The 26,042-nt window shown below is 38.1% G+C and overlaps 1 protein-coding gene across 1 annotated transcript in view; it reads left to right on the top strand.

The window, feature by feature from the left end:
• Positions 1 to 26,042, top strand: part of OBI1 (ORC ubiquitin ligase 1) — a 40,311-nt gene that overhangs the window by 7,067 nt on the left and 7,202 nt on the right. The window contains exons 2-5 of the mRNA XM_065902173.1: positions 5,314 to 5,449; positions 7,540 to 7,631; positions 10,114 to 10,362; positions 13,621 to 13,709. Coding sequence (XP_065758245.1) covers positions 5,314 to 5,449; positions 7,540 to 7,631; positions 10,114 to 10,362; positions 13,621 to 13,709 — 566 coding nt within the window. The remainder of the gene's footprint in view (positions 1 to 5,313; positions 5,450 to 7,539; positions 7,632 to 10,113; positions 10,363 to 13,620; positions 13,710 to 26,042) is intronic.

The following is a 26,042-nucleotide window of genomic DNA, read 5'->3' as shown; positions in this document are numbered from 1 at the left end:
TTCTAAAAAAAGATTAGTGAAAGCCTCACAGAGGAGGTAAACTTTGATTTTCATCTCAAAAGACGGGAAGGATTTTATTTTGATTGGCTAAGTTGCAGGCCAGCAGAACATATCAAGCTAAAAAATGAGAGCCCAGTAAATAATAAGTCTCTGTTCTTCATATTCTTTTTGATGAATATCAGGTCTATATCTATGTGGTTGAAGTATTGGTTTTGTCCAGTAATGAAATGGATCAAAAGAAATGGCCATTTAAGAAGCAGATTGCATTATTCTGTGGATGCTGTACTCAAAACTGTGAGTAGGGGGAAAAAGTTGTTTTGCAGGAGAGCAGTGCTCTGTATTGTAGCTGGGTGGGCTCTGGCATCAGTATGAAAGGTGGACAGGAGTGAACATGTGGCAGCAAGGATGCTTGGAGGAGGTCATTGCAGTAGTTGGGGTAAGAGAAGGGAAACCTGAACTCATTGAGTTGAAGATGGAAAAAGAAGGGATAGATGGTAAGTAAAAGAACATTTAGTGGTAGGTTTGCCACATCTTGACTATTTGGGGATATACTGTATTTCCCCACATTATACCTTCTCTGGAGTCTGGTTGTATTTTATAAGCCGTGGCATCTTACAGGGCTTCCTTTGTGGCTCAGCTGGTAAAGAATCCGTCTGCGATGCGGGAGACCTGGGTTTAATCCCTGTGTTGGGAAGATCTCCTGGAGAAGGGACAGGCTACCCACTCCAGTATCTTATATTTTTCATCCTTTTTTCCTGGTGATGCATAAGATATGGATATATCTTAAAATCCCTGGCTTTTTAGACTGATACATGATACCAGAATTTGGTGCCAGATTGGATGGTGAAGGTGAGTAAAAAGGGTGAGTCAGAGACAGCTCTGAATATTCTAGACCAAGGGGTGAGGTGGAGATGCCATTAACTTAGACAAGAGGGAGTATAGGAGCGGGGTGAATGTGTGGAGGCTGGGCTTGTCTTTGTGCATATACTATGGTCGGGGCAGCTTTAAGATCCCTACATGGAGTTGGCTTCTGGGCCTGTGACTATAGTCCTCGTCTCCCTCCCCCCACCCTTCTTTCTTTTCTTTTCCTTTTCTTTCTTTTCTCTTGAGGAATTGCTAAGTGGAAGTCTCTGTGCTTACATCTTTATATTATTAAATCTTAAACAACAGCTGAATGAAAAGTGTACTAGGTTAAACCATATATTTCAGAACGGGAAACTGATGCCATTGTTTAACTAACGGGCTAATCCAAAGTCAAACAGCTCAATAAGTAGTAGAGCTGGAGTCGGCCCCAGGTTTCTTTTGAAGCCTAAGCTCTGCCACTTACTGAGATCCAGTTACAGAGGCTTCTCAGGAACTATTACTGTGGAAAAGATGGTAACACTGTGTAATACATGAGATTGAGAGCAGATAGAACTTTGTCAGGTAAGATGTCCCAGGACAAGACTTTAGGGAAAGCAGCTGGACCACCTCCTGTGATTTGATTGTGAGTGTCTCACTTTCCGCTCCTCTACTCATCACGCCGACTCCTCCAGTGTTACTTCAGCCTTTTCATGTCCTCGCTGACACCCACAGACTCAGTAGCGTTTGACCATCCTGCTCCCACAGACTCAGCAGCATTTGACCATCCTGCTCCATGCGTGACCCTAGTAAAGGTGCTTTCTTACCTTTCAAAATAATTGCTTTAATCCATTTTCTCCAGTCGATATTCCTCCCTGCTTCCCACTTGCAGCTGGTAACCTCACCTCCTATTTGATGACAAAGTGTAAGTAGTTGAGTTCTCTCATCTTTCCATCAACAGATCTTCCATCCTTTTGTGTTTGTTCTTATAACCTTGGTCTTTCTTCCCGTTTGTTAAATTGAAAGATAGCTCCTCACTCCATACGAGCCACAATCTCGCTGCTTGTGCTTTGGATCTCATTTCCCTCTTGACTGCTTAGCAACATTGCTATCTGTGGCTCTAATCCCTCCCTGTCTTCCTGCATCATTAACTCATACCTACTTTTTTACTGTACCATCCGCATTATCATTCCTTTCCTCGGCCACTTTTCGTCCTCTCTCCTTTACAGCAAACATGAAAGATGACCTGCCTGTAGTCTCTGTCTTCATTTCTTCACTTTTCCTTGTCTTGCACTCTCGAATCAAGTTTCCATCCCCACTATTCACTGGAAACAGTGCTTGTCAATTACAGACCACAGTGACTTCCATGCAGTTAAATCCTGTAGTCACTTGTCTGTCCTCATCAAATTCAGTCTCTCTTCAACATTTGACATGTGTGACCGCTCTTGACAAACTTCCTTGTGTGACACCATGTTCTCCTGTCCTCCAACACAGGACCCTCCTCCTCATTTCCCCTTTCCAGTTGCTTCTCCTCTTCCTCTGTGTGCTGGAATGTATACCATTCTGCCCATGCAGGGGATCTTCTCCAGTGCTATGCCTTTAAATGCCATCTTTTATGCCAGTGATCCTCAGACCTTGCCTTGTCCATTTAAAAGCCAGGTTGGTATCACAAACTTAACAGACCAAAGCAGAATTCTTGATTTCCACCATGTGTGAGGCCTTTTTTGCAGTGAAAGTTGCTCAGTTGTGTCTTGACTCTTTGCGACCCATAGTGTGTAGCTCCTCTGTCCATGGAATTCTCCAGGCCAGAATACTGGGTAGTTGTTCTCTTCTCCAGGGGTTCTTCCCAATCCAGGGATTGAACCCAAGTCTCCCACACTGCAGGCAGATTCCTTATCAGCTGAGCCATCAGGGAAGCCCAAGAATACTGGAGTGGGTAGCCTGTCCCTTCTCTGACAGATCTTCCCGACCCAGGAACAAACCAGGGTCTCCTGCATTACAGATGGATTCTTTACCAGCTGAACTACCAGGGAAGTTTTTAGTTTGGGGAGATATTTAATCTTTGTTATGAGAGCATTTACTTAGAAAATACCAATTAGAAAATGTCATCTAATATGGAGTGGAAGAGTTTTGAATCCCCTTAATATGCACAGTTTTATGTTTTCACCTTTGACTTTCATCCATTTTCAGATGAGTTAATGACTAAAAACAGAAATAAAGTCACTGCCCTAAAAGTCCAAGGAGATAACTGTTAACTAGCCATCTTAATTTGGGGGTACATATCCAGCCAGGAACCTTATAGGAATGTGGAGTCTGTGTGTGTGTCTGTGTGCCTGTGTTTGGGGAAACTACCGGATAGGCATAGTAGTATCTTCCTGGTACTTCCTTTGAGAATTTTTTGTTCTGAAACATTTCCTGACTTAGGGATAAGATTAAAACACCCTTGAATGTGCTATGGTCTGGACTTCAGAAACAGATGAATTTGTAGAAAAAACTAACCTTCAGAGAGAGTTCAGGTTTGTCTGCCTTTTGAGACTCTGACCAGGAGTACCTCCCAGATGAGGACTCACTCCTTGTTGTTGGTAGGAGCGCTTTGGAAGGAGTGCTGTGCTTCATGGTCTTACTTTGTTTGAAAGTCTGTCTGTCTATGTTTTAATCAGCCCTATCAAATCAGTTGAACTCAATGAATTAGAATTGGTATTTCTCCGAGAGGAAGTCTAAATCTGTGCAGAGTTATCTGCTCTGTTTAGTTTTCTTCTGTTAGTGTTCAGAATCATGGGAGCATCTGAATGTTTGGAAAGCCAAACTAAACCCAGAGAACTCTTTGCAGGGAGACTTAAAATGACTACCTGCCTGGCATGGATCGTTGCGCATTTGTGATTTCTTTGAGGGTTGGGACCCCTCTCAAATTAGTGGGCAAGATACTCAGTATCCTTCTGAGGCAAATAGAGCAGCATCAGTGTTTGTGAAAAGTGCTTTGTGGTGGTTCTGCCTTTCATTCTCCTTCTCCGCATTCCACTTTCCCTTGATCTTCTAGTCCCTAATGCAGATGGACTCTACAGTGGTAGTGTTTTTATTATTAGAACAAAATATTGAAAATGGCTATAAAGTATTTTGAGTTCCACGGTAAAAATACCACATAAATGGGAGGTGGGAGGGGGGATCGGGATGGGGAATACATGTAACTATATGGCTGATTCATGTCAATGTATGACAAAACCCACTGAAATGTTGTAAAGTGATTGGCCTCCAACTAATAAAATAATATTTAAAAAAAAAAAAAAATACCACATAAATAAAGTGAAACCCTAAGCGTTTCTGTGTCCTTTTCTATTTTTGTTTTATCTTGTTACATTTGTGCTGTTTGAAGAATATTCAGTCATTATTCCCTCTGGCAAGTTCCCCAATATGTGGAATTTTAAATACAGTCTTAATAGCAATTACTTTATTCAACAAACCTTTAGAGTACCTACTGTGTACTAGGCTGTCCCTAGGTACTAGAGATTCAGAAGTGAATGAGATGAAGGAAGTTATTGCTCTTCTGGAGTTTCCATTCTAAAAGGGGAGATAAGTACAGATTTATAAGAAATATGTAAACAAATGTATAAAGTCAGGTAGAAAACTAAATCAGCTCCTTTCTTCTATTTTCTCTCTGATACAACAGCTACACACAGCCAAAACGAAACACTTACATCGTTAACCCTGAGCAAGCCGCCTGATCTCTTCACCTTGGTTTCCTTATTTGTAAAGTATATTTACTGTTTATCTTTCAGGATTAGAGAGAGAGTATATGCATGGAAAACTCATTGTGAAATATGAGACACTATAAATGTAAAGTATTTGTACTTGATTACATTGAGTCAAAGATTTATTTATTTGATGTCCGTCAGTATTTCTGTCAGCATTGTTTGCTATTTAGATTGCAAACCACTTGAGTGTATGTCATGTCTTTTAGGGTTGTTTTAACTTTTGTGCCTCTGGTTTTGAGGGCATTCTTGGAAGACGTCAGTGCTAAATTGTTGATTGCTGTTGTTCTGTAATATAGTGGAATGAATTGAGGGAAGGATTTCAAGCATCATATGGATGACTGGACTAAATAATCTTCAAAGAACCTTCTAGATCTGACATTTTATAATCCTTGACTAGAATAGTTGAAGAAAAATTATTGCCCCAGCCTTAATGGAACAAAATGCATTTTTTCTTTGGCAGTAAGTGTGATTTGGAACAAAATAAAACCATTTCTTAATGTATCAAAAGTTTCCATCTCTATGACCAGATATCTAAGCTAGTAACTGTTATATGTGTGTAAGAAACTGTGGTAGCAGAAGCAGTGTTTTTATGAATACTAGATATGTCCTCTTAAAGCACCTACCGCTGTACTCTAGAGAAGCGATGTTTGCCCTAAGCTAAACCTGTTGAGATTCTGATTATGACTATTGCCCTATACTAAAAGTAGTGTTTCTTTTTTCAAAGGTACGCCAACCTGTCATATGCATCAACAACCATGTATTTTGTTCAGTTTGTATCGACTTGTGGTTGAAGAATAATAGCCAATGTCCAGCCTGCAGAGTCCCCATCACTCCTGAAAATCCTTGCAAAGAAATTATCGGTAAGGGTCTATTGTAAAAACACATAGAAACTGATTTAAAACAGTGTTTAAATAGTGTCTGTTTGGAGGAAGACTGAAATAGACAACTTTTGGTGGTGTTATTTTGCCAGTATCATACTGGGTGGATTGATCATTTGGCATAATCTGTATAAGTGGAGCAACTGAGGAGCATGAAGCACTGTGAGACATCGCAAAGCCTTCTGGAACTTTGATTCTGGTAGAGGCTGTCCATGTGGATGAAGATTAAAAAAAAAAAATTATTTATTTATTTGGGTGCACCAGTTCATAACTTCAGCCAACAGCTTAAAAAGCAGACAAACAAAAAGGCCCACAGAGTTCAAACAAGCTAGTTCAGCTGGGAACATGGAGAAGGGATTCATGAATCAGTGGCCACTAAGATTTAAGGATAGATAAATTTTCAGTTGGTGGAGGTGAGAGAGGCCATTTCTTGTAGAGGGAGCAGCATTCACTGCAGTTGGGAAACAGGAAAGTCTAGTTGGGTATGACTGTTGAAATAGACTGAAAAGGTAAATTAAGACTTTAGCACAGAGCATCTTGAGTGACAGACTAAATCAGGGAGTTGCTGTATGGGTGAGAAGGGTAAGGTGGGCATAATCCAAAGTGTGTACTAGGAATATTACTCAGGTGATGATACATAGTTTGGGCTCCAGGGGAGAAACAGGACATGAGTAGGTCAGACTCTTGCCCAGGTGAGGGAGAATGTGAATCTGGATTAAGGGTATGAAAAAGAGCATTCAGTGCTACAGTCACATAGGTAAAGTGGGATGGGGGGAAGGTGGCAGGGATAAAACTTGAGCTGGAAGATTCTTGGAAAATGAACCATTTAAAGAGATTTAATAGTGTTATTTCTTTTAGATTGTTAAAATGATTTTTGTTTCTGTTTTAGGAAAAATTGAAAGTGAATTGATGATAGCATGAATCATAGGGGAAAAACCTTTCATCTTTGTAATAGTCCCAAATTAGGGAAAATGGACTTATATAAAATTTTTACAATAGAAAGGAAGATATATATGCTAGAACGAAAGAACCACCATTGGAACTTTGAAACTAAACGATCTGAAAGTGAATCAGAGGTGGCTCCAAGGTTTCTCTCTTGGGTACCTGGCTGAAGTCTTATAAAGGAATATTTCTCTGCTGTGCTACAAACTGGAGTGTTAATCTCTCAGCCTCTAATTTTTTATCTGCACTGATCTTTACCAGGAGTCAGGTCTTTCCTTGCGGACTATGAGCTTTGTTGATTAAAATAATTTAAATGTTTTTTCCCAGCTTCTTTTCAATCCCTTCTTTCTTCATTCATTTGTATCTAAGTGATATTTCATAATTTCTCTGAAGTAAAATGGTTCATCCTTCCTTGGATTTGGATGGAGTCCCGTGAAAAAGAACATTTGTAAATGCCTTTGTTATCATGATGCTAAGAAGTACAAAGAAGGTAACCACAGGATAAGTGAAGAGCTCTCAGGAAGAATACATTTTGAGTGTGTATATGTGAGTTATTGTGGGCATACAATTAATGCTGTGATTTATAATCCATCATAACTGGGTTGTTAGTCAGTGAAAAGACACATTCATCTTTTCAGTTGTGTTACTAGTAACTTTGTATATTTGAATACATTAGTTACAATAATATATATTATAATATATAAGGATAATATATTTGATAATTATATATAGATAATATTGATTTATACAACAAATAATATTTTAATTATACAGCTTATTGGTTAGATGTAATCATTGATTTTATCATTAACAGTTGTCTGGTATTCAAAATTTGCAATAGTCCAAATGAGTTAATAAAATATAGCCTTTGCCTTCATTGAGTTTAGTAAGATACACAGGTAAGTAAACATAACATGATATTTTACTGAAGGTATTTCTGATGGTGTTACTTATTTTTTCTCAGAATTGAAGTATAGAAAAGGATGGCAGCACAAGTGGATGTAAGAAAAAGGATAGGAATTAGGCTAGAGAACTACATAGAACAATAAGGAAAGGGTTCATTTTAATTTTCATTCTACCCAAATCAGAATGAAAGGTTAGATTTTTTTTTTTTTTTTGGGTCCCTATAGGAGGAACAAGTGAAAGTGAGCCTATGCTAAGCCATACAGTCAGGAAGCATCTTCGGAAAACTAGACTTGAATTACTCCACAAAGAATATGAGGTAAATACTAAGTAAAATGTTAAATGATGACAGCATTGAATTCTAGGTAAAACAGAGCTATCAATCTGGACTTCTTAGAGTAAGTATCCAATGAAATCTTAAATGCCAGTTTAAAAATATCTTATTTGATGAATTCTTTTTTTCTTTCCTGTTTCAAATATGGAAACTTTTTCTTGCGTTTAATTTTAAATTTGTCCTCAACAGAAACATCATTTTTTTTTCTTTTCTGTATATTTTATTTTATTTTATTTTTCTATTTATTTTTACTAGTTGGAAGCTAATTACTTTACAATATTGTAGTGGTTTTTGTCATGCATTGACATGAATCAGCCATGGATTTACATGTATTCCCCATCCCGATCCCCCCTCCCACCTCCCTCTCCACCCGATCCCTCTGGGTCTTCCCAGTGCACCAGGCCCGAGCACTTGTCTCATGCATCCAACCTGGGCTGGTGATCTGTTTCACCCTAGATAATATACATGTTTTGATGCTGTTCTCTCGAAACATCCCACCCTCGCCTTCTCCCACAGAGTCCAAAAGTCTGTTCTGTACATCTGTGTCTCTTTTTCTGTTTTGCATATAGGGTTATCATTACCATCTTTCTAAATTCCATATATATGTGGGAAACATCATTTTTTAAGTTGCTCCATCAAGAAGTTGGGAGATAAAGGAAACTCTCATGTAGAAGTCAGTCTTCCAACCCCATGAGGTGTTATGAATGCAAACAAGTACTATAACCTTCATTCTGTATTTGTTTCTACTTGTAAATTCACTGCTAATTATATGTCTGATAAGTTCTGGTAAAGAAAATATACTTATGTCAGCTTCTGACAAAGAGATTTTGGTTTGAGATATGCTATTGCTTAATTGTTTTTTTTTGGCATGTTTTAAAAAACATTTTTTAAAAGTTTGTTGAATTTTTAAAACATGTTTTTAAAAAATTAAGGTGTATATTTAAGGTGTACAACATGTTTTGATATACATATACATGGTGAAGTGATGACTTCAGTCAAACTAATTAGCATAGCCATCTCACATAGTTACTGTGTGTGTTGGGGGGCGGTCAGTGAGGGCACCTGAAATCTACTCAGCAGTGTCCAGTAGACGTACAATATTATTACCTATAGTCATCATTGCTATATAGTAGGTCTCGAGACTATCTCTAGCTGCAACTCTGTACCCCTTGAACCATCTCCCCATTTCACCCACCTTCCATGCTTGGTAACCACTGTTTAACTCTGCTTTTATGTGTTTGACTCTTTTAGATTCCACATGTATGTGAGATCATGCAGTTGTTTTATGTATGTGATTTGACATGCAGGTGATTTGACATGGTGATAGAATTTTTTCTAAATTAGCTTCATGCTAATGGATATACATACTTTTGAATAAACATTAACTCCAGTTGTCATTTTATATTGACTAAATGGGGGATAATATTGCTCTCTTCCTTTGACACAAAATATCCTTAAATTACACTACATAATTGGAAACTAGTTCAGCTGCTTCAGAAATTTTTTGAAATAAAACAGGTCATAGATAAATGACTGAATAAATGTTCATTCATGTGTTTTCTTGTTTATACTTATTTATTCATTAATTTATTCAAACAAGTAAAGCCCTTTTCTCATTTTATGATGCCATTTAACTCAAAACATATTGTAATTTAAAATAGTAAATAATTCTGTGTTAACTCTAAAATGTATTCTTATTTATGTAATGAATATTTATCACACTAGTTACTAATCAAATTAATGTTTTAGGAGATTGCTGGAATGTTGAAGTTTATTTTCTGAGAACAGAATTCCTAACAATTTTAGTTTAAGGTGAAATATCCATTATAGATGAATAAATGGTATCACAGAAGAGAGTTATAGCCCCAAATGTTTCATTGCTGGATTCAAGGTGGTTCTACATGAGAAAACTAATATTTGAAATAGTCACAGTAGTAGTTAAAGAGCTAGAATGTAGAAGAGTTCAAAATTACAGGTATTATTCTGACATGGAAAGTGAAAGGACATGTATATAGTTTTACTTCTATATGAAGCAAAAGAGAGACATCAGCCAAAACTGCAGATTTCCTTGATCAAAATAGTATTTTTAAATACCCCTTAGTAAAGGAATTAAACATGCCTCAGAATTTTTTTTCTGAGGAATCTACTTCTTTGTTGAATTCATGTGACTTTTCATATTTTCTGAATATTTAAAATGGAATTAAAGATTTGATATTTTCATTTTTTTTAATCATGAACGATCATTGAATTAAAAGCAATAGAGATGCCAATTTTTATCAGTCAAAATACCTTTTGAGAATTTCAGCTATATGTGACTTTATCTGTCTACAGAGTTATTCTGATACATAAAGAATCTATGTATCTACAGGATTTTGGATGTACATTTTACAGACACGTTGACTTCAGTCTAGCATGGGTATGTGTTCAGTGTCTGTGTCTACCTGATGGCTATGCAATGCTTTTTCAGGATGAAATAGACTGTCTGCAGAAAGAGGTAGATGAGCTTAAGAGTAAAAATCTCAGCTTGGAATCACAGATCAAGACTATCCTGGATCCTTTAACCTTGATGCAGGGCAACCAAAATGAAGATAAACTTCCAGTTGCAGATAATCCAAGTAAAATTGACCCAGAAACTGTAGCAGAGTGGAAGAAAAAGCTTAGAACAGCTAATGAAATCTATGAAAAAGTAAAAGATGATGTCGATAAGCTAAAAGAGGTAAGTTGTGGTTGTGTTTAAAATGCTGTAGTATTTTAAGTACCTTCAAAAGAATAAATAGCCATACTATTTTGAGTCATCCTTTAGATGATTTGGGGAGAAAGGACAAATGCCTGGATGAGCATTTATAAACAATAAGAAAACTTTTTTTCCTTAAATCTTAATAGCTGCCAAGAAGTATCAGGTGGTCCCATTTGTAATTGGAGACTGTAATTGGAGCCTTCTAGTGCCTCTGTATGAATTTACATCTTCTTGTGGAATAATGAAATCAGTTTAAAGGTTATGTTTTTGTTTCCCCTCTTTGTGATTTGGCTTCCTTTTTTTTTAAAAGCTTATGTTAGTAACTGCCATGTATGCATAAAGACAGAACTGTCCGTTTTCCTACCTATAAAATGAAAGGTTTGGACCATCTTTTTTCTAGCACTCCCTTTCTCTGATGTTTTAATATTGTAAATAGTTAAAGACTTACTAATTCCAAGAGAACTATGAGTGATGGCTTTAGACTACTCCATGCAAAAGAATATTGTGGCTGAGAGGCAGTTTAATTTTTTCAGTTATTCTTCATCCAGGCAAGAAGATAGAGAAAGCATAGAGGAAAAGGGCAAACTTCTAGGATTTTCCAGTCTAGGAAAGGAGATGAATTCCATGGCATCAGCGTTAGAGGTAATGAAGTGATGAAGAGCTGTGTTGGCTAGAGGGACTAGCCTTTTTGTCTTGGCTTCAGGTTTATCCACAGTGGAGGCCTGTTGTGCTGAACAGAGATGGGTTTGTGGTATCCAGGTTCACAGCCCCCTATTCAACCTATCTGCTTTCTCTTAAAATACTGTTACTGTGCTGAACAACTGAATTGCACCTCCTGAAATCATTAATGCTCGACATGATATTTTAGAGATATGCTGCCACATACCGGCTCTCTGATACTCAGTGAGATTAAGTAGCAGAGAATTATCTACAACTTAGTGTGAATACTAAGTCAAATTGCATACCCACGTATAAAATAAATGCCATTTGGGCTCAGAGAAGGCCAAGATGAGAGAAAGTTGGGAACATAGTGCTTTCAGAGAAAAATGAAACCATGGATGTAATTGCAGTGAGTTTGCTACAAGTCTAGGGGAAGCGTATTGTTCTCTGGTTTATAGTGGCCTCCATTTCCGTGTGTGTTTGAGAAGGGAAGAGGACATGAAAAGGAAAGCTAGCTGAGAAGTCACAGTGTTATCAATCAGCCGTGTCCTCATCAACTTTCCTTCTTGATCTATCAGTAATTTCTGTATGGTCTCTTTTATATTATTGAATTTCACTAAAATATTTGGCAATAAATGCTTCTTAGAGCATGAAGATATGTATGAAAACTCTACTCTGAGCTTATAAAAGTGGTATAAGGAAAAAAAAGAGTGGTATAAGGGATGTATGTAAAAGAAAAGTACATAAAATACAGTTTTTCTTTGTTCTTTTAAAGATCATGTGTTAAATTCGATACCCAAAGCTATCTTGAGACTTCACAATTATTTGGGATACTTGAAAAGCCCATTTTGGATACCTAGTGAAGGAATTAGGTAGAACTAGGCAATAAACTGGAACACAAACTAAAAAAACATGGACTACAGAGGCAAAACTTTACAAAATAACAGCATACTATAAAACAAATATAGGAATATAGGAATTCTGAAGATTCAGAATAAAGGACTACCTAGATTGAGTGAAATGGACTTTTTTCCTCATGTTTCCAAGACAGTGAGTTTTGAACCATTATGAAGCCAGTGTTGAGATTGTGAAGTGTAATAGTTAGCTGAAGTCTTTATTACTCTTTTAGGTGCAACAAATAGGCAGAACTCTCCCCTTTGTAACTTTACCATCCAGTTCTCCTGAACTTGAAAATACCTCTAATAATTGAGGGTTAGCCAGCCTGTAAAGAGCATCTTAGAAAGCCTCAGGACTGGTGAGAGACCTTGTCACGGGGGATAGGGAAAAGAAATCAAATGAGGTTCTAATTTAAGCGTGTCGTTCATCATCAAAAAGCATTCACTAAGTGCCGTCTCTTCCAGTGCCATGCTTGAGGTCTTAATTCAGTGCGTGTGTGTGTGTGTGTGTGTGTATGAGGAAGCATGTTACCTTTCCTGTGTCTTCCGACGGGCAGTAATGGTATTTATCAGTCACTTAAAGAATTAACTCTCCACAGTCCTGGTTGGTTTGCATCCATGAAGATAAGCAGGTGCTCAGAATCCAAATGGAACCTGTTTACATCTGAGAGAGTTAAGCTTGGTGTTCAAAAGAGTGTCCTCTGTCCTGCTTCTCTTGTCACCCTCTTGGGGCATTTGTGTGTGGATGGGCAAGTAATACAGTCAAAGATTCTAGAAATTATTGGTCAGATTTTTAAAATCTGTTTTCAGATTTTCTTAGTTTAAACCTTTTTGTTGACAGTTGTTCTGACACATTGAATGTTAATAGTGAGACAATTAATTTCTCTTGCTAGATTAGTGAGATTGGTTCCTAGCCTATGGAGTCTTATTTTTTGTTGGAATTCAGAAACACAATGACTAGCGGATTTAAAAGAAGTCACTTTTAAGAAGATTCTACAACAGACACTCTACTTTTGGGGCTGCCCAGGATCAATATTGAGCCTCTAGATTTTCTAGCAATAAATATTTTGTCAGGCAGTTTTTAGGTATCACGCAACTCAAAAAAGGAAATTATACTTGGGATTAAAAAAAAAATCAAAAGAGAATCCATACAATTTATTAGAAAATAGTGATCCAAGAAGTTGTGAGCCAGAACATTTGGGAAAGCCATTTTGAAGAAAGTAGGCAAGTAGTTTAACAATATTAGATATGTTATCACTAAAAACTTTTTAAATAGCAACGAAAAATCAATCTCATAGTGCAAGATACTTAACCATTAGTTTTGTGAATAATTGCATGTGCTATATTGTTAACATCCTTAGAGTATTCAGTTATGTGAAAAAGGGGAAAAAAAAAATGTCGTTAGTTTAGTCCCTTAATGACTCTAAGCTAACTAACATAGCTCTGTTTGTTTCCCTGGATAGAAGATTTGCAAAGTGCTTGGGGAATTTGGATTAAAAATGCGTGATCGTGTTCAGTTTCCCAAGTCATTCCCAATGGTGATTTTAAGTTTCTGGAGACATGCTCTAGTATTCAGTTTTCTCATACTGTTGCTCTAAAAAATACAGATGGCTCATGTTATAATTTTTACACATTTGTTTTTAACTTGTGCTTAATTATTTTCAACACTTTTTTTTTTAAGGCAAATAAAAAATTGAAATTGGAAAATAGTGGCCTGGTGAGGGAGAATTTACGACTGAAAGCTGAAGTTGATAACAGATCACCTCAGAAGTATGTATTTTGCTCATAGATCAATGTTTCAGGTTATATCAATGTTTTAGAATAAGCTGCTGTTACATTATGTTTTTCACTGGATTCTTTGTTGAAATATGTAAGTTTAAATAGAATGTCTTATCAGTAAATGTCAAGTGTATATTTAGGTTATTGGTAAAATCTTAGTCTCAGTTAACGGTAGTGTCGGAAGAAAGGATTTCCTTCTTATCCTTTTTCTTTACCTAATTATCAAGAGGTTTGTTTTATGTGACCAAAGACTGGTGAGCCTCCACTTGGTTTTACATATAACTGTTTAATGATCCTAACAATGAGTAGGGAGACTAACATGATGCCTTTTGGATATTTTTTGGAATAATCTTAATGATAGTTAAAATTCATCCATTGCTTTGTCTTTACCAGGTACAACAATCTGTGATATAGAACTATTCTCCATTTACAGATGATTAAATGGAGGTTTAGAGATCAAATTAATTTTCCTAAATCTTCACAGCTAGTTAGTGGTGGAAATAGGATTCAAACCCAGGTAGTCTAGCCCCAGAGCTGTGATCTGTTACATTACACTGAAAGCTGTTACACTACCCATTACCCTAAAAAACCTATCTGAAATAGAATTTAAGGCTTCATTTGTTGAATTTTGTACTGATTTGAACTGTACAATTAAATTAATTCTTTTATAATGGGGATATTTTCACTCCATTCCAAAAGATACGAGATTGCAACATTTTGAACAGTTAGTTTAAAATGCTAAGAAACAGTTGAGAATTAAGACTTGAAGATCAAGAAAACATGAGAGAGAGCACTTGAGGTTGTTACTCTTCTAGGGGGAAAAAAAAAGACAAGTGAAAAGAAAATGTGGCCCCCATCCCTCTGAGGAGTGGCATATCAGAACTCCACACTTTCTTCCTGTCCAGCCATTTTCTCCTAGTGGAAAAAGACAAGAAAGGCATAAACAAACAATGGAAATTTATCCTACCAGAGGTAGTTCTCTGCTTGTCATTTGAAAAGGAGAAAATATTGCCCTCAGTAAAACCAACTGTGGTATCAGGAAATGGTAGAAGTAAACCATAATTACTCAAAGCAGAGATAACTAACCAATAGAGAAAGAAGCATAGCTTTTACTTTTAAATAGTTCCTTCCCCTGTGCTCTCCAGCCTCATTTTTCTTTTCACTTCAGATAATGTCCTACTTTGATGAATTAGTGAAATAAGTTTAGGAAGTGTTGCCATTAATATATGGTGGTTTGAATCTCTGCTCTTCTTATTTATTGGCAGCTTGCCTTGCCAGTCATAATAATGTTTGTCCATTAGCCATTTCCCACAGCAGGCTGAATGGAACTAAAGCCATTTTGTTCGTAGCTTTTATTTCTTGAAAAGTTGCCCACCAGATTTCAGATTTAGCACTAGCCACCAGGATGTTTTGTTTTTAAATATCCTTGATTCCTACCTGATAAACAACTGAAGAATCTCACCTAAAGAAACCTCACCTCTGTCTGTTCTCACAAGTCACACTTCTGAATCTCATATAACTTTGGGATTTGCTGTCTTTAGCTTCCATTGCTTCCCTTCAGGGGAAGGGAACAGGTTTAAAAAATGATTTGAACTGACCCCTGTTCCAGATCAATTTGCAATGCATTGAGGTATTAGAAGCATGGCATTTGATTTATAGCCTTGTTTGCCTCTGCATCACCAAACCCTAGTGGGAGTCAGAGAGAAGCTGACCACAGCTGAAAATATCCAGGTCTGGTTCACTTGAGGAACACTCTTATTTGTATTGAAAACAATATGAAATTTCGAGAGTTTAAAAGTAAATGCAAGCAAACAGAAGCCATCCATTCCATTTCATTTCCTTGATTAGGAAGTGCCTTGACCAATTACTTTTCTCCTCTACTTGGTTAGTTGTCAAGGTGTACTTTTTACATACGTGGCCTGAGTGTCTAATGTATATTTCAGGTTGTTCAGACATACCCTACGAATCAGGCAGAAGAGAGAGCTTTAAAATTTAGATACTAGAGAGGGAAAAAAGTTAGGAAGGTGCATTTGTTAGCTGGGCTGCCATAACAAATACTATAGACAGGGTGGCTTAAACATTGGATATTTATTTGCATATAGTTCTGGAAGCTAGAAATCCCAGGTCAAGGTTCAGCAGTTTGGGTTTCTGACAAGGGCTCTCTTTTTGACTTGCAGTCAGCCACCTTCTCAGTATGTCTTTGCATGTCAGAGAGAGAGTGTGTACTCTGGTCTCTCTTCTTATGAGGACACCAGTCCTGTTGGATTAAGGCCTCCTCTTTATGGTCTCATTTAACTTTAATTACCTCCTAAAGACCCTGTCTCTAAATATAGTCATACTGAGGGTTAGGGCTTCACCAAATGAATTTGGTGGGGGAGTGGGGGAAGAATGGGAACACAGTTCAGTCCATAGCAGAAGGTATTTCTTTTAAGGACTTGCTTTGCGTGTGTGCTCTGTTGCTTGGTTGCGTCCAATTCTCTGCAACCCCATGAACTGAAGCCCACCAGGCTCCTCTGTCTATGGGGATTCTCAGGCAAGAATACTGGAGCAGGTTGCCATTTCCTCCTACAGGGGATCTTCCTGACCCAGGGATCGAACCTGCATCTCCCTGTCTCCTGCATTGGCAGGCAGGTTCTTTATCACTATGCTACCTGAGAAGCCCCCCTTTTAGCACAGTCGAGCAAATATCATGCTGTTGCCCCAAAACTAGACTACAGCCCAGTGTGAACAAAGGGAACTTAGACATTTACATTGATTTCAAGTAAATAGTATTGTTTAAAAGTAATGTATTTTATAATTTTTAAAAACAGTGGTATAATCTTTAAAATGAAATCTGGATTATCATTTATCTCCGCTGCTATTGTTTTTCTAGTCTAAATTTTACCCTCCATTATATTCAATCGCAATGTGTACCTGGATATTTTTCCTTTTTCAACTTTAGCTTGGAAACCCTTTTGTGCAGTGTGGCAGCTATCCCACTAAGCATACTCTTCTGGATTTCAATAATATTCATTCTGTTCTTTGTCAAAACTTCATTGTCCTGATGGCTAAACTGGTGGTCCAGAAAAATGCAGTTTTTTTCCTTGACTTGATGTAGCCACTGCCTGAGTTAGTCTCTCTCTTCTAATTTGTTTTACCTGAAGGAAACCGTCTGCCTGCCCTTTCGGTTTTCTCTAACATGGACTTCTAAGACTTATTTGATATTCGGAACTCAAGAGGTGGTGATGGTGTCCTTTAGTTTGCAAGACTGGTATATGAAGAAAAGCCTTTCTTCCAGCCAGCCCAGAAATACTGAACATGTATTTACTTGACAGTATCCTAGATGCTTTGAACTGTACAAAATACTGTTTCTGACCCCTAAAGTTGGTTAGGTTCCCCTTACTATCTTGTACTTGCCCTTTTTAACACATAATCACAATTACTAATAATTAGTGTTTCGTGTATTTATTTCAATGAATATTAAAGTTTTGTGTAATTATTCCAGTGAATTCAACCCTGAATATTCATTTGAAGGACTGAAGCTGAAGCTCTAATACTTTGGCCATCTGATATGAAGAGCCGACTCATTAGAAAAGACCCTGATGCTGGGAAAGATCTGAGGGCAGGAGGAGAAGGGGGTGACAGAGGATGAGATGGTTAGATAGCATCACCAACTCAATGGACAGGAATCTGAGCAAACTCAAGGAGATAGTAAGGATGGGGAAGCCTGGAATGCTGCAGTCCATGGGGTCGCAAAGAGTCAGACATGACTTAGTGACTGAACAACAACTATTACTTATTTCATATTTTTCTGAGTGAGGACTATAGTTTTATTCACTATTATAGCCATGCATTTTATAGAGTTCTGCTCCTAGTATATATATCTGTTGAGTAAATGAAGAAAAACATAGCTCCTGAGAGAATTCCCCTTCCATTTTGCCAAAGATTTAATGAAGAAATTGAGTAATTTTTCCTGTTCCTCTTCTCCATCTCCCATTTATTGGGGGATCCCAAGAGTGTCACACCTCCACATAGAAAGAAACAAAAATAAGAAGCTGAAGGAAGGTAGAACTGCATTTCTCCTATTCCTAAACTGTGCCTGGAAGTGTGGATATATTTGTCCTTGGTAGAGTTAGGAGTTACTTAGTGATTTTTTAGCTTCAAATATTATGAAGCTGATTAATGACTTGTAAAGCATTTGAAAGTATGATGCCCTCTCTCCAAGGCCACTCTGTTCACTTGGGCCATTCTTTTTGCTCTAGTCTCACTGGGCAGAGTTTGTGCCATGTTGCCACCTATTTTGAGGCTTAAACAGAGCAGCTGGCCTATGCCCTTAGCTTCTAACTTATGTTAATAGTGTAGGGTATGAAATATATATGTACATATACTAAATTTTGTATAAATAGAATTCCATAGGTCATTTAAATCAAACTTGGTTATAATTGGATTAATAATGGCTTTCCTTTCTATAAGCATGTATTCGGTAATGTTATTGTATCTTAAGTGAGATCTGTGGGTTTGATAGTGTTTCCCTGCAAGCGTCATTTTTACTGCCCAGCAGTAAAGACTTATCATTATGGATCCGTTTTTACCCATGCCTCAGCAACTTCTGGACGAAGATGAATGCTCCAGATACTCCTGGGTGGTGATCAGTATTCTATTAGGACATGAAAAGAAGTGTTCTGAGTAGGACAGAATAGACTTCATAAATCATAAGCTGTATGTTCTTCCCCTCTTGCTGTGTTTGTGTTCCTTGAGCCATTTCATCAGCTCCCATGGCTTTAATAATCATTTTCTTAATATGTCAGCGATTACAAAATAAAATCTAAATCATTGGCCTTGCCTTTTCTCCTAAACTGTAGATTCATGTTTCCATCTGTCTATTTTATACTTTCACTCAAGATCCCATACCTTAAATTCACTGCACAGCACAAGAGTTAAATAAATGCCTAATTCTGGAGACAGACTACCTGGTTTCAAGTTTCCCTTCTTCCACTCTCTCCTTCCCCTACCCAATTCAATTTTCACTATACTCAAAATGGTTTTTTATGACGTGTAAATCACACTATTAAATCTCTTATCTGAAACTGTCCAGTGTTTTCCTAAAACACAATCCGGACTCTTTACCATCTAGTCATGATGCTTGCCTTTTCCATCTCATTCCTATAGCTTATCCTGCTCTAGCCATACTGACTGCCTTCTGTTTCTAAAACATGCTAGAATATTTCCCTCTCCTAGAATGTCCACATCTTTATATGGCTGTCTCCTATTATCAGATTCAGAGAGGCTTTTCCTGATCATTCCATCTAAAGCAGTCCTCTGAAGTTGTCCCTATGACCTTTCTCTTGTGGAGTTTAGAATGGAGAAGACAGAACAAGAGGTCAAGCGACTAAACAAACACGGTAATTTCAGACAGTAATAAGGGCTAAGAAGACAGGTAATACTGTAACATTGGTTGTGCATTAACTATGGGCTCTGTTATAAGTACATCTCAAGTTTTAACTCATTTAACCTCACCCACCTATTAGATAGGTACTACTACTAGCTCCATTTCACAAGATAAACACTGAAGTACAGAAAGTTTAAATATCTTCCCCCAAATCACAGTGCTAGAAGGTAGACAAAGCCAGAGTTCAGCTCTAGAGAGTCTGACTCCAGAGTCTGTGCTAATAATCATATGCTGTATTACTTCACCATGCCATGATTTTATCACTGCAGTTAAGCCTGAGTCTGGAAGTGGAAGGTGCAGAAGCAGAGGGCCGCTTCCTTCCTAGCTTCCCTCCCTCCTTCTCTCCCTTCCTTCCTTCCCTTTCTTTAACATTTAACAGTGGCTTTATGAGGTGAATGCTTGAAAATATTCAACATGAAATTTAATTTACTCCACACTAATGTTTGCAAATACATTGTTAGCAATTCTTAAATATTTTCAAATCAACTAACTTGAAGTACAGAAGGCTTGTTCTCAAATAACTCTTCTGAGGTGACATGAAATCTGAATGAAGCCTATATGACTTGATTCTAGCCTTGCTGCCCATCTCCTTCACTTGCAAAACCCCAGCACCTGAAAGGCACCTGATACATACTTTTTGAGTAATTAAATAAATAGATAAATAACATTCAATAAATTTCTTGACCTGTTGGGGCCATTACTTTCTTTATGTAAAATTCGTATAATATAGTACCACTTTGAAGATGAAGTAATTGTATGTCCTTGGCACACCAGGTAGCACAGAGAACTGGTAGAGGTTTGTGTCTAATTAACTGGATCTGTTATCCATCCCACACTAGAGATTGTTTATCCTCTGGCTTTGTTTCTGTCCTCGTTAATGGCTCTACTACTTATCTGGTTGCCCGAGATAAAAACCTCAGTCTTCCTTTCCTGTGTTTTCCACCACTTCTTCTCATCCCATTCCTTATTGTCCAGTATATTCTATCCTATCCATTAAATTCCTATGTAATGACTCTTCTTCTTGTTCCCACTAGTTTCAATCCACATGATTTCGTGCTTAACCAATTTTAATAACCCTCTGACTCATTGCTATTGTCCTGTCACAGCTCTGGAGCATGTGCTGAATGTTGCCTGAATTCTAGAATATAAATTTGCTCATCTCACTCTTGTTAATAACCTTGGGCGATTTCCCATTGTTCATAAATTGAAGGCCGGATTTCTTAGGATAGTACATGAGCCTCTTTACTAATAGGACTTTAGCTTAGCCTTCTTAGCCTCTCTTCAGCCTTCTTCTTCATGTACGCTGCTGTGGCCATGATGAATTTCTCACTGGACCTGGATTTGCATGTGGTGACATGTACCTTTGCTCATGTCTTTTCCTTTGCCCCTGGTCCTCTCCATTAGCCTTTCATTTTTTATTCAGCTTGATTAATCCCTACCCATCCTTTGAGACTGAGCCCAGTTGTCATTTTGTCTATAAGGCTCTCTTAAGATTTCCTATTGTTCTTTGATTGTATTGTTTTAAGGATTATGCTGTATACTGATCAGTTCCTTGACTGTCATGCTCAGTTAATCTTCCAACTCCTTGGAATTAAGCCTTTTTTTTTTTGGCCGTGTCACATGGCTTGCAGGAAGTTAGTTCCCTGGCCAGGGATGGAATCCATGCCCCTGTGATGGAAGTGCAGAGTTCTAACCACTGGACTGCCAGGGAATTCCCAAGACTTTTTTTGTGTGTGTGATGAACTGAGTGTGTATCTATATAAAGTGTGTGTGTGTATTTTTCCTCTGGGACATAGCAAAAGGACATAGCATTCTCACACTCTAATGCTTTACACTGCTGCTTGGAGGGAACGGCCCAGGGAATTAAGACTTGAGCTTTCTTGAAGCTTAAGGTATATAGGGTTTAAGAAGGCAGAGAGGGATTCCTGGCATTCTCCAAATGAGGAGAGCAGAGGGATTTCCTGAAGTCTTCCAAAATTGTCCTAGAGACTGAGAGTTTGAAAGAGGAAGAGAGGAGACAGTGTCAGGGCTTGTGTTTTGAGTCTGAGTCTCCTCAGTTGGACAGGTTTTCCTGCCCTTACCTGTCTCCATGCTGACTGTGAGCTGTGCCCCTTCCTAGTTCACAGGTCTAAACTCTTCCTCAGCTGTGTCTCGAGACATACCACCAGTACCGTGCCTGGCTTCAGCTTCCTCAGCAACATCTCTGCTCTTGCTGGCCTCGGCTGTTCTCTCTTCCTGACCTTTTCTGGCCTTTTTTGTTTCTCATGATTCTGCTCTGACAAACACAATGATTCCTGGTATTTGACCCCAGCCTGATCCCCTGACTGATTCTGCTATGCCCTTTGGTTTTCCCGGAAGGGGAACTTGTAGACTGTCAGGGGAGCCTGATGATACCCTGGGGCCAGGCTGTGACAGCTGGGTGTGCTCAGGCCCCTCAGCCGCCCGAGGGGCCCTTCTCTGGATATTCAGCTAATTGGGGGTGGACAGTTACTGCAGTTTTCTGTCACCTTGTCTTTATTGTATTGATAAGATATTTTAGGAGCCTGCAGTGCATGCTAATGACTAAGCGGTAAGGTTGTCAGAAAGATTAGGAGCTGCTTGAGAACAAGGATAATGTCCTTTTGTTTTCTTCCTCATCGCCCCTCAGCATATATTAGTCTTCAGTAACTGTCATCTGAGTAATAATTAGAGAGTGACTGAATCACAGTTTTTGTTTTGTTTCATATTGTTCCTCATGCTGAGAGAGAGATTGATTTAGCTGTAGTGACAAATGTATAGGTCGTATTAGTCCAGAGATTTTTAAGTATGCTTTATTCCCCCAACCACAGTTGTATTCTTTTATACTATTGAGATTTTATTGTTGTTAACGTTAGTATACTTTGGGGAAAGGTATGAAATCCTTTATTCCTCTGAGGACTGTAAAAAGATATGAAATAGCATGTCTCAAGGTTCTCTCCTTCCATGAAAGATTAGGATTGCCATTTATGTCATGTCAACTTCAAGGCTGCTCTTAGAGAATAGAAAATTAGGGTATTCCTGTGTGGAACTGAAATATATTTATCAAATAGAATGGAATTTATTTCACAGTAACTTATTCCTTTTCAATTTACATATAGTGCCCAACACTTGAGTGTCCTCTATTAAGAATTTCTAGGTAGAATTGAAATGGCAGATGCATGATTAGTTTAATAAAATAAACATACACAAAAAAGCCTTCTTTAAAGTCGTCTTAGTAATATGAGCTATTATTTTTAAATTTGGTTCTGTGTTTGAAAACTTGCAAATCCAGACACTGCCTTTATTTCTTGAGAGGTGGAGGAAAAAGGAATGACTGCAACGGCTGACCTTGTCTTTAGGGAGAAACTGTGGCTTTTTTTGTTGTTGTTGTTGTTAATTGCAAATATTGGAGCACATTCTGTTTTGGGATAAAACTAAGAGGCAGTATAGCATAGCTTATGTTTTTTATTATGTTAGACCTCTATGTAAATAAGTATTGTGTGATGTTTAGGTCCTAAAATTTTTGCATTTAAAATTTTCCTCATTTCGCTGGTAGCTTTGTTTCTTTGTAGTTGAAAATGCCTGCTGATTTGCATGAGGTGAACAAGATCATGTATGTTTTTTATACACAGAACAATTAAAGATGGAACTTCCAGTTTATGATTCTAGTTCAGATTTAGTTTACATATGTCTGGTTAAAATAGTCACCCTTTTTGGGTTGGCATTTGCCAGGTTGATCTGTGCTACAGTTTCCAGGAAGGCCATTTTAATAAATGATCGTTGGCAGCTTGAAAATTTCTCTTGAACTTATGTCTAGAACATGACAGATGTTTGATAAATGTTTATTGGCTTTGTGCAGACATATCTGAATGTCTTCCTACATCTTATTATTTCCTCTCCATATTTCTATTAGCAAATGTATGTGTTAATAAATATTACAACAGTGCTAGATTTGGCACTCAGTAGACATGCTAGCATTTTTACTACATCATAGTGTAAATAGGTGCTGATATTACTTAAGCAGGGATCTCACGTTCAGGCACCTCATGGTTTCATACATGGTATTTGGACTTGGACAGGCTTGGCTTCCTACTGCTTCCTTTCTGTATAACCTGGGACAAGAGACAAGTGCTTTAAGTGTCTCGTTCTTTTCATCCTTAGAATAAGAAACATAGATCATGCTTCATAAAGGTGACATGACAATCTATATCAAGTATATAGCAATGTACTTGACACAAGTAAATTTAGTAAATTGTGACTGCTGCTGTTACTGTCACCATCATTGTCATTAGTTGTCACTTACACTACTGTAGATTTACCTGTTGTACTTTTAGTAATTTCCATCCCCAGAGTTCACTTTTATTTATTTATTAGGATATTGGGCCAGGGAATAGAAACATTGTTTTGGGTCCTCAGGAGGGAAGGTTTTTCCCAGTTCTCTCTCAGTAGTCTTCATATGGCTTAATAAATTTTTGTGGACTCAACTATTGTGACAGGACTGGCCATAGTTAGTAACTTTTATGATTACCACAGTCTCAAGGAATGTAGCATTTTCATAACTGAGTGTTCCATTTTAAACTGAGAAAACTCTCTTGAAGAAACCCTGGCAAGTCATTGGGTTCAGCAGTGGCTGAAAATGTCTAGGGCACTTCCCAAAGCTTCTCTTGTAGTTAAAGACAGAACGCTTTCCCCAGTCCTGCTGGTACACACAGAGAGGTGAGAACAGATACGGGTCACACACAGGCAGGTCACTGGGAGCAGTAAGAGAAAGGCCCCCACCAGCAGATACAGTCCTGAGCTGCCTCAGTGCTGGTCCTCCCTGTATGCTCTCCCTGGAATACGCCCCTCCCCTTCCTCTGCACACATGCGCAGTGCAAAGCACACACGGGGACCTCTCCTCTCCTTCCCACTCATACCCTAACCCAGGTCCCAAGGAGCTTGTATTACACACTACTCACTTAAGTTACGTCTAATCAAAGAGAAACTCCAACACTTTGGCCACCTGATGTGAAGAACGGACTCATTGTAAAAGACCCCAGTGCTGGGAACGATTGAAGGCAGGAGGAGAAGGGGACGACAGAGGATCAGATGGTTGGATGCCATCACCAACTCTATGGACATAAGTCTAAGTAAGCTCCAGGAGTTGGTGATAGACAGGGAGGCCTGGCGTGCTGCAGTTCTTGGGGTCACAAAGAGTCAGACACAGTTGAGCGACTGGACTGAACTGAACTGAATCAAAGAGAGGCATTTGCAGACTTAAGGAATCTCCAGGTCACATATCATGCATGCTTTATGAGGAAATACTGAGGGAAGGGAACAATAGAAAGTGTTTTCCCCTGAAGCTCTACCTTTCCTCCATGTTTAAAGTGAAGAAGATACTTGCTTGCTATCTCTGCAAGTCAGGGAATGCGAAGGTATGTAACTGCAGCTATGTAGCCAGGCAGCGCTTCAATAAAATTTGCTCTATAACTGGGTCATTTTTTCTTATGTGTAATAGTTCTTTAAAAAACAATTATTAAGACTCACTTAAGTTTACTTGGTTTTCCCACATACCAAGCTTTACTTTAGTACAGGTAATCCTCACTTTCCATGTTGTTCAGAACCATAAAAATGACCATTCAACCTAAAATCATGCAAAGCAATCTTAATAATCAGTGAGAAAAATCAGATTGATCTATAAACTTTAATAATTTTATCAAAATATTGAATCTCTATAAATGTATATAAAGATGAAAAATAGTAAAATTGATTATCTATTTAGTACTTAATATTTATATAGTACAATGAATTATATATAGTACATTAGAAGCACTGAGAATTGGAATGTCATTTCTTTATTGAAAACTTATGGATAATAATTTGAATTGTGCTTGCCTTCTTATCACGTAGCTTATGATAATAAAGGCAGCAGTTTTTCTTACACTTCAACAAATTGTCGTATTCCTAAGTTTGCATAAATTCGCCTTTTCCAGTTCCTCTGGCTTCCCTACGTTTTCTTAAATAGCAACAGTTTCAGCATTCCTACAGTCAGCTATTCTTCTCTATATTTCCGTTTGATTTTAACTTTACTACTAGCATCACCAACTCAATGGACATGAGTTCGAGCAAGTTCCAGGAGTTGGTGATGGACAGGGAAGCCTGGTGTGCTGCAGTCCATGGGGTCGCAAAGAGTCGGACACAACTGAGCAACTCAACTGACTGACTAGTAACATTAATCACTTTATGATTTCTTTGCTACATCTCATCTTTGTTGGCCAGTTTTGAGTTTCCATTTCTGTAAAAATGTCATGTCACAGCACAACTCTGTGTTTTATTGTCTGTGTGTGAAGTGGGTAATGCGTGCACAGTCACTTTCAAACTTGGAGAGAAATGACCCGATTGGTCACAGGTAGGCTGGATCACAAACGCTGGCCCAGATCCAAAGATTACTGCTACTTTGTTTCACTCTTAGCTCAGGTGCCAAGTTAGGAAAAGATATAAAATCAAAGGTACATGAAGCAGAGGGGCTCACTTCCCCAGAGCCCCTCTTGTTCCTCAAGAAGATGTCTCTGAAATTTGGTGGTCTTGGCAACGTACTGGGCTTGCTGCATTAATTCGTTTTGTTTGGGCTGCCATTGAGAACTAGAGAGGCAAAGTCAGTCACTCAAGTTTCATAGCTCATTAATGGCTGCAGAGCTCTAGAGGTTCATTCTTTTCACACCTGGTTCTGACATTTATTCTTTTACCACATTTACCTCTTCTCACCCCTTCAAACACATTCTTTTCCTCTTGTGTGATAAGCTATGAGAAAATGTGGTCTTGGGACTTTTTCATTATTAGAGATGCCCTTATTCTAGTTATAATACCTCAGAGGTCAAACCAGTAGGACTTTTCATTTCTCTTACTTCCAGTAGGGACAG

The sequence above is a fragment of the Muntiacus reevesi genome, chromosome 11 (genome assembly GCF_963930625.1).
Source record: "Muntiacus reevesi chromosome 11, mMunRee1.1, whole genome shotgun sequence".
NCBI lineage: Eukaryota > Metazoa > Chordata > Mammalia > Artiodactyla > Cervidae > Muntiacus > Muntiacus reevesi.
The sequence above is the reverse complement of the archived record's forward strand: the minus strand, read 5'-3'. Positions and strand labels throughout refer to the sequence as shown.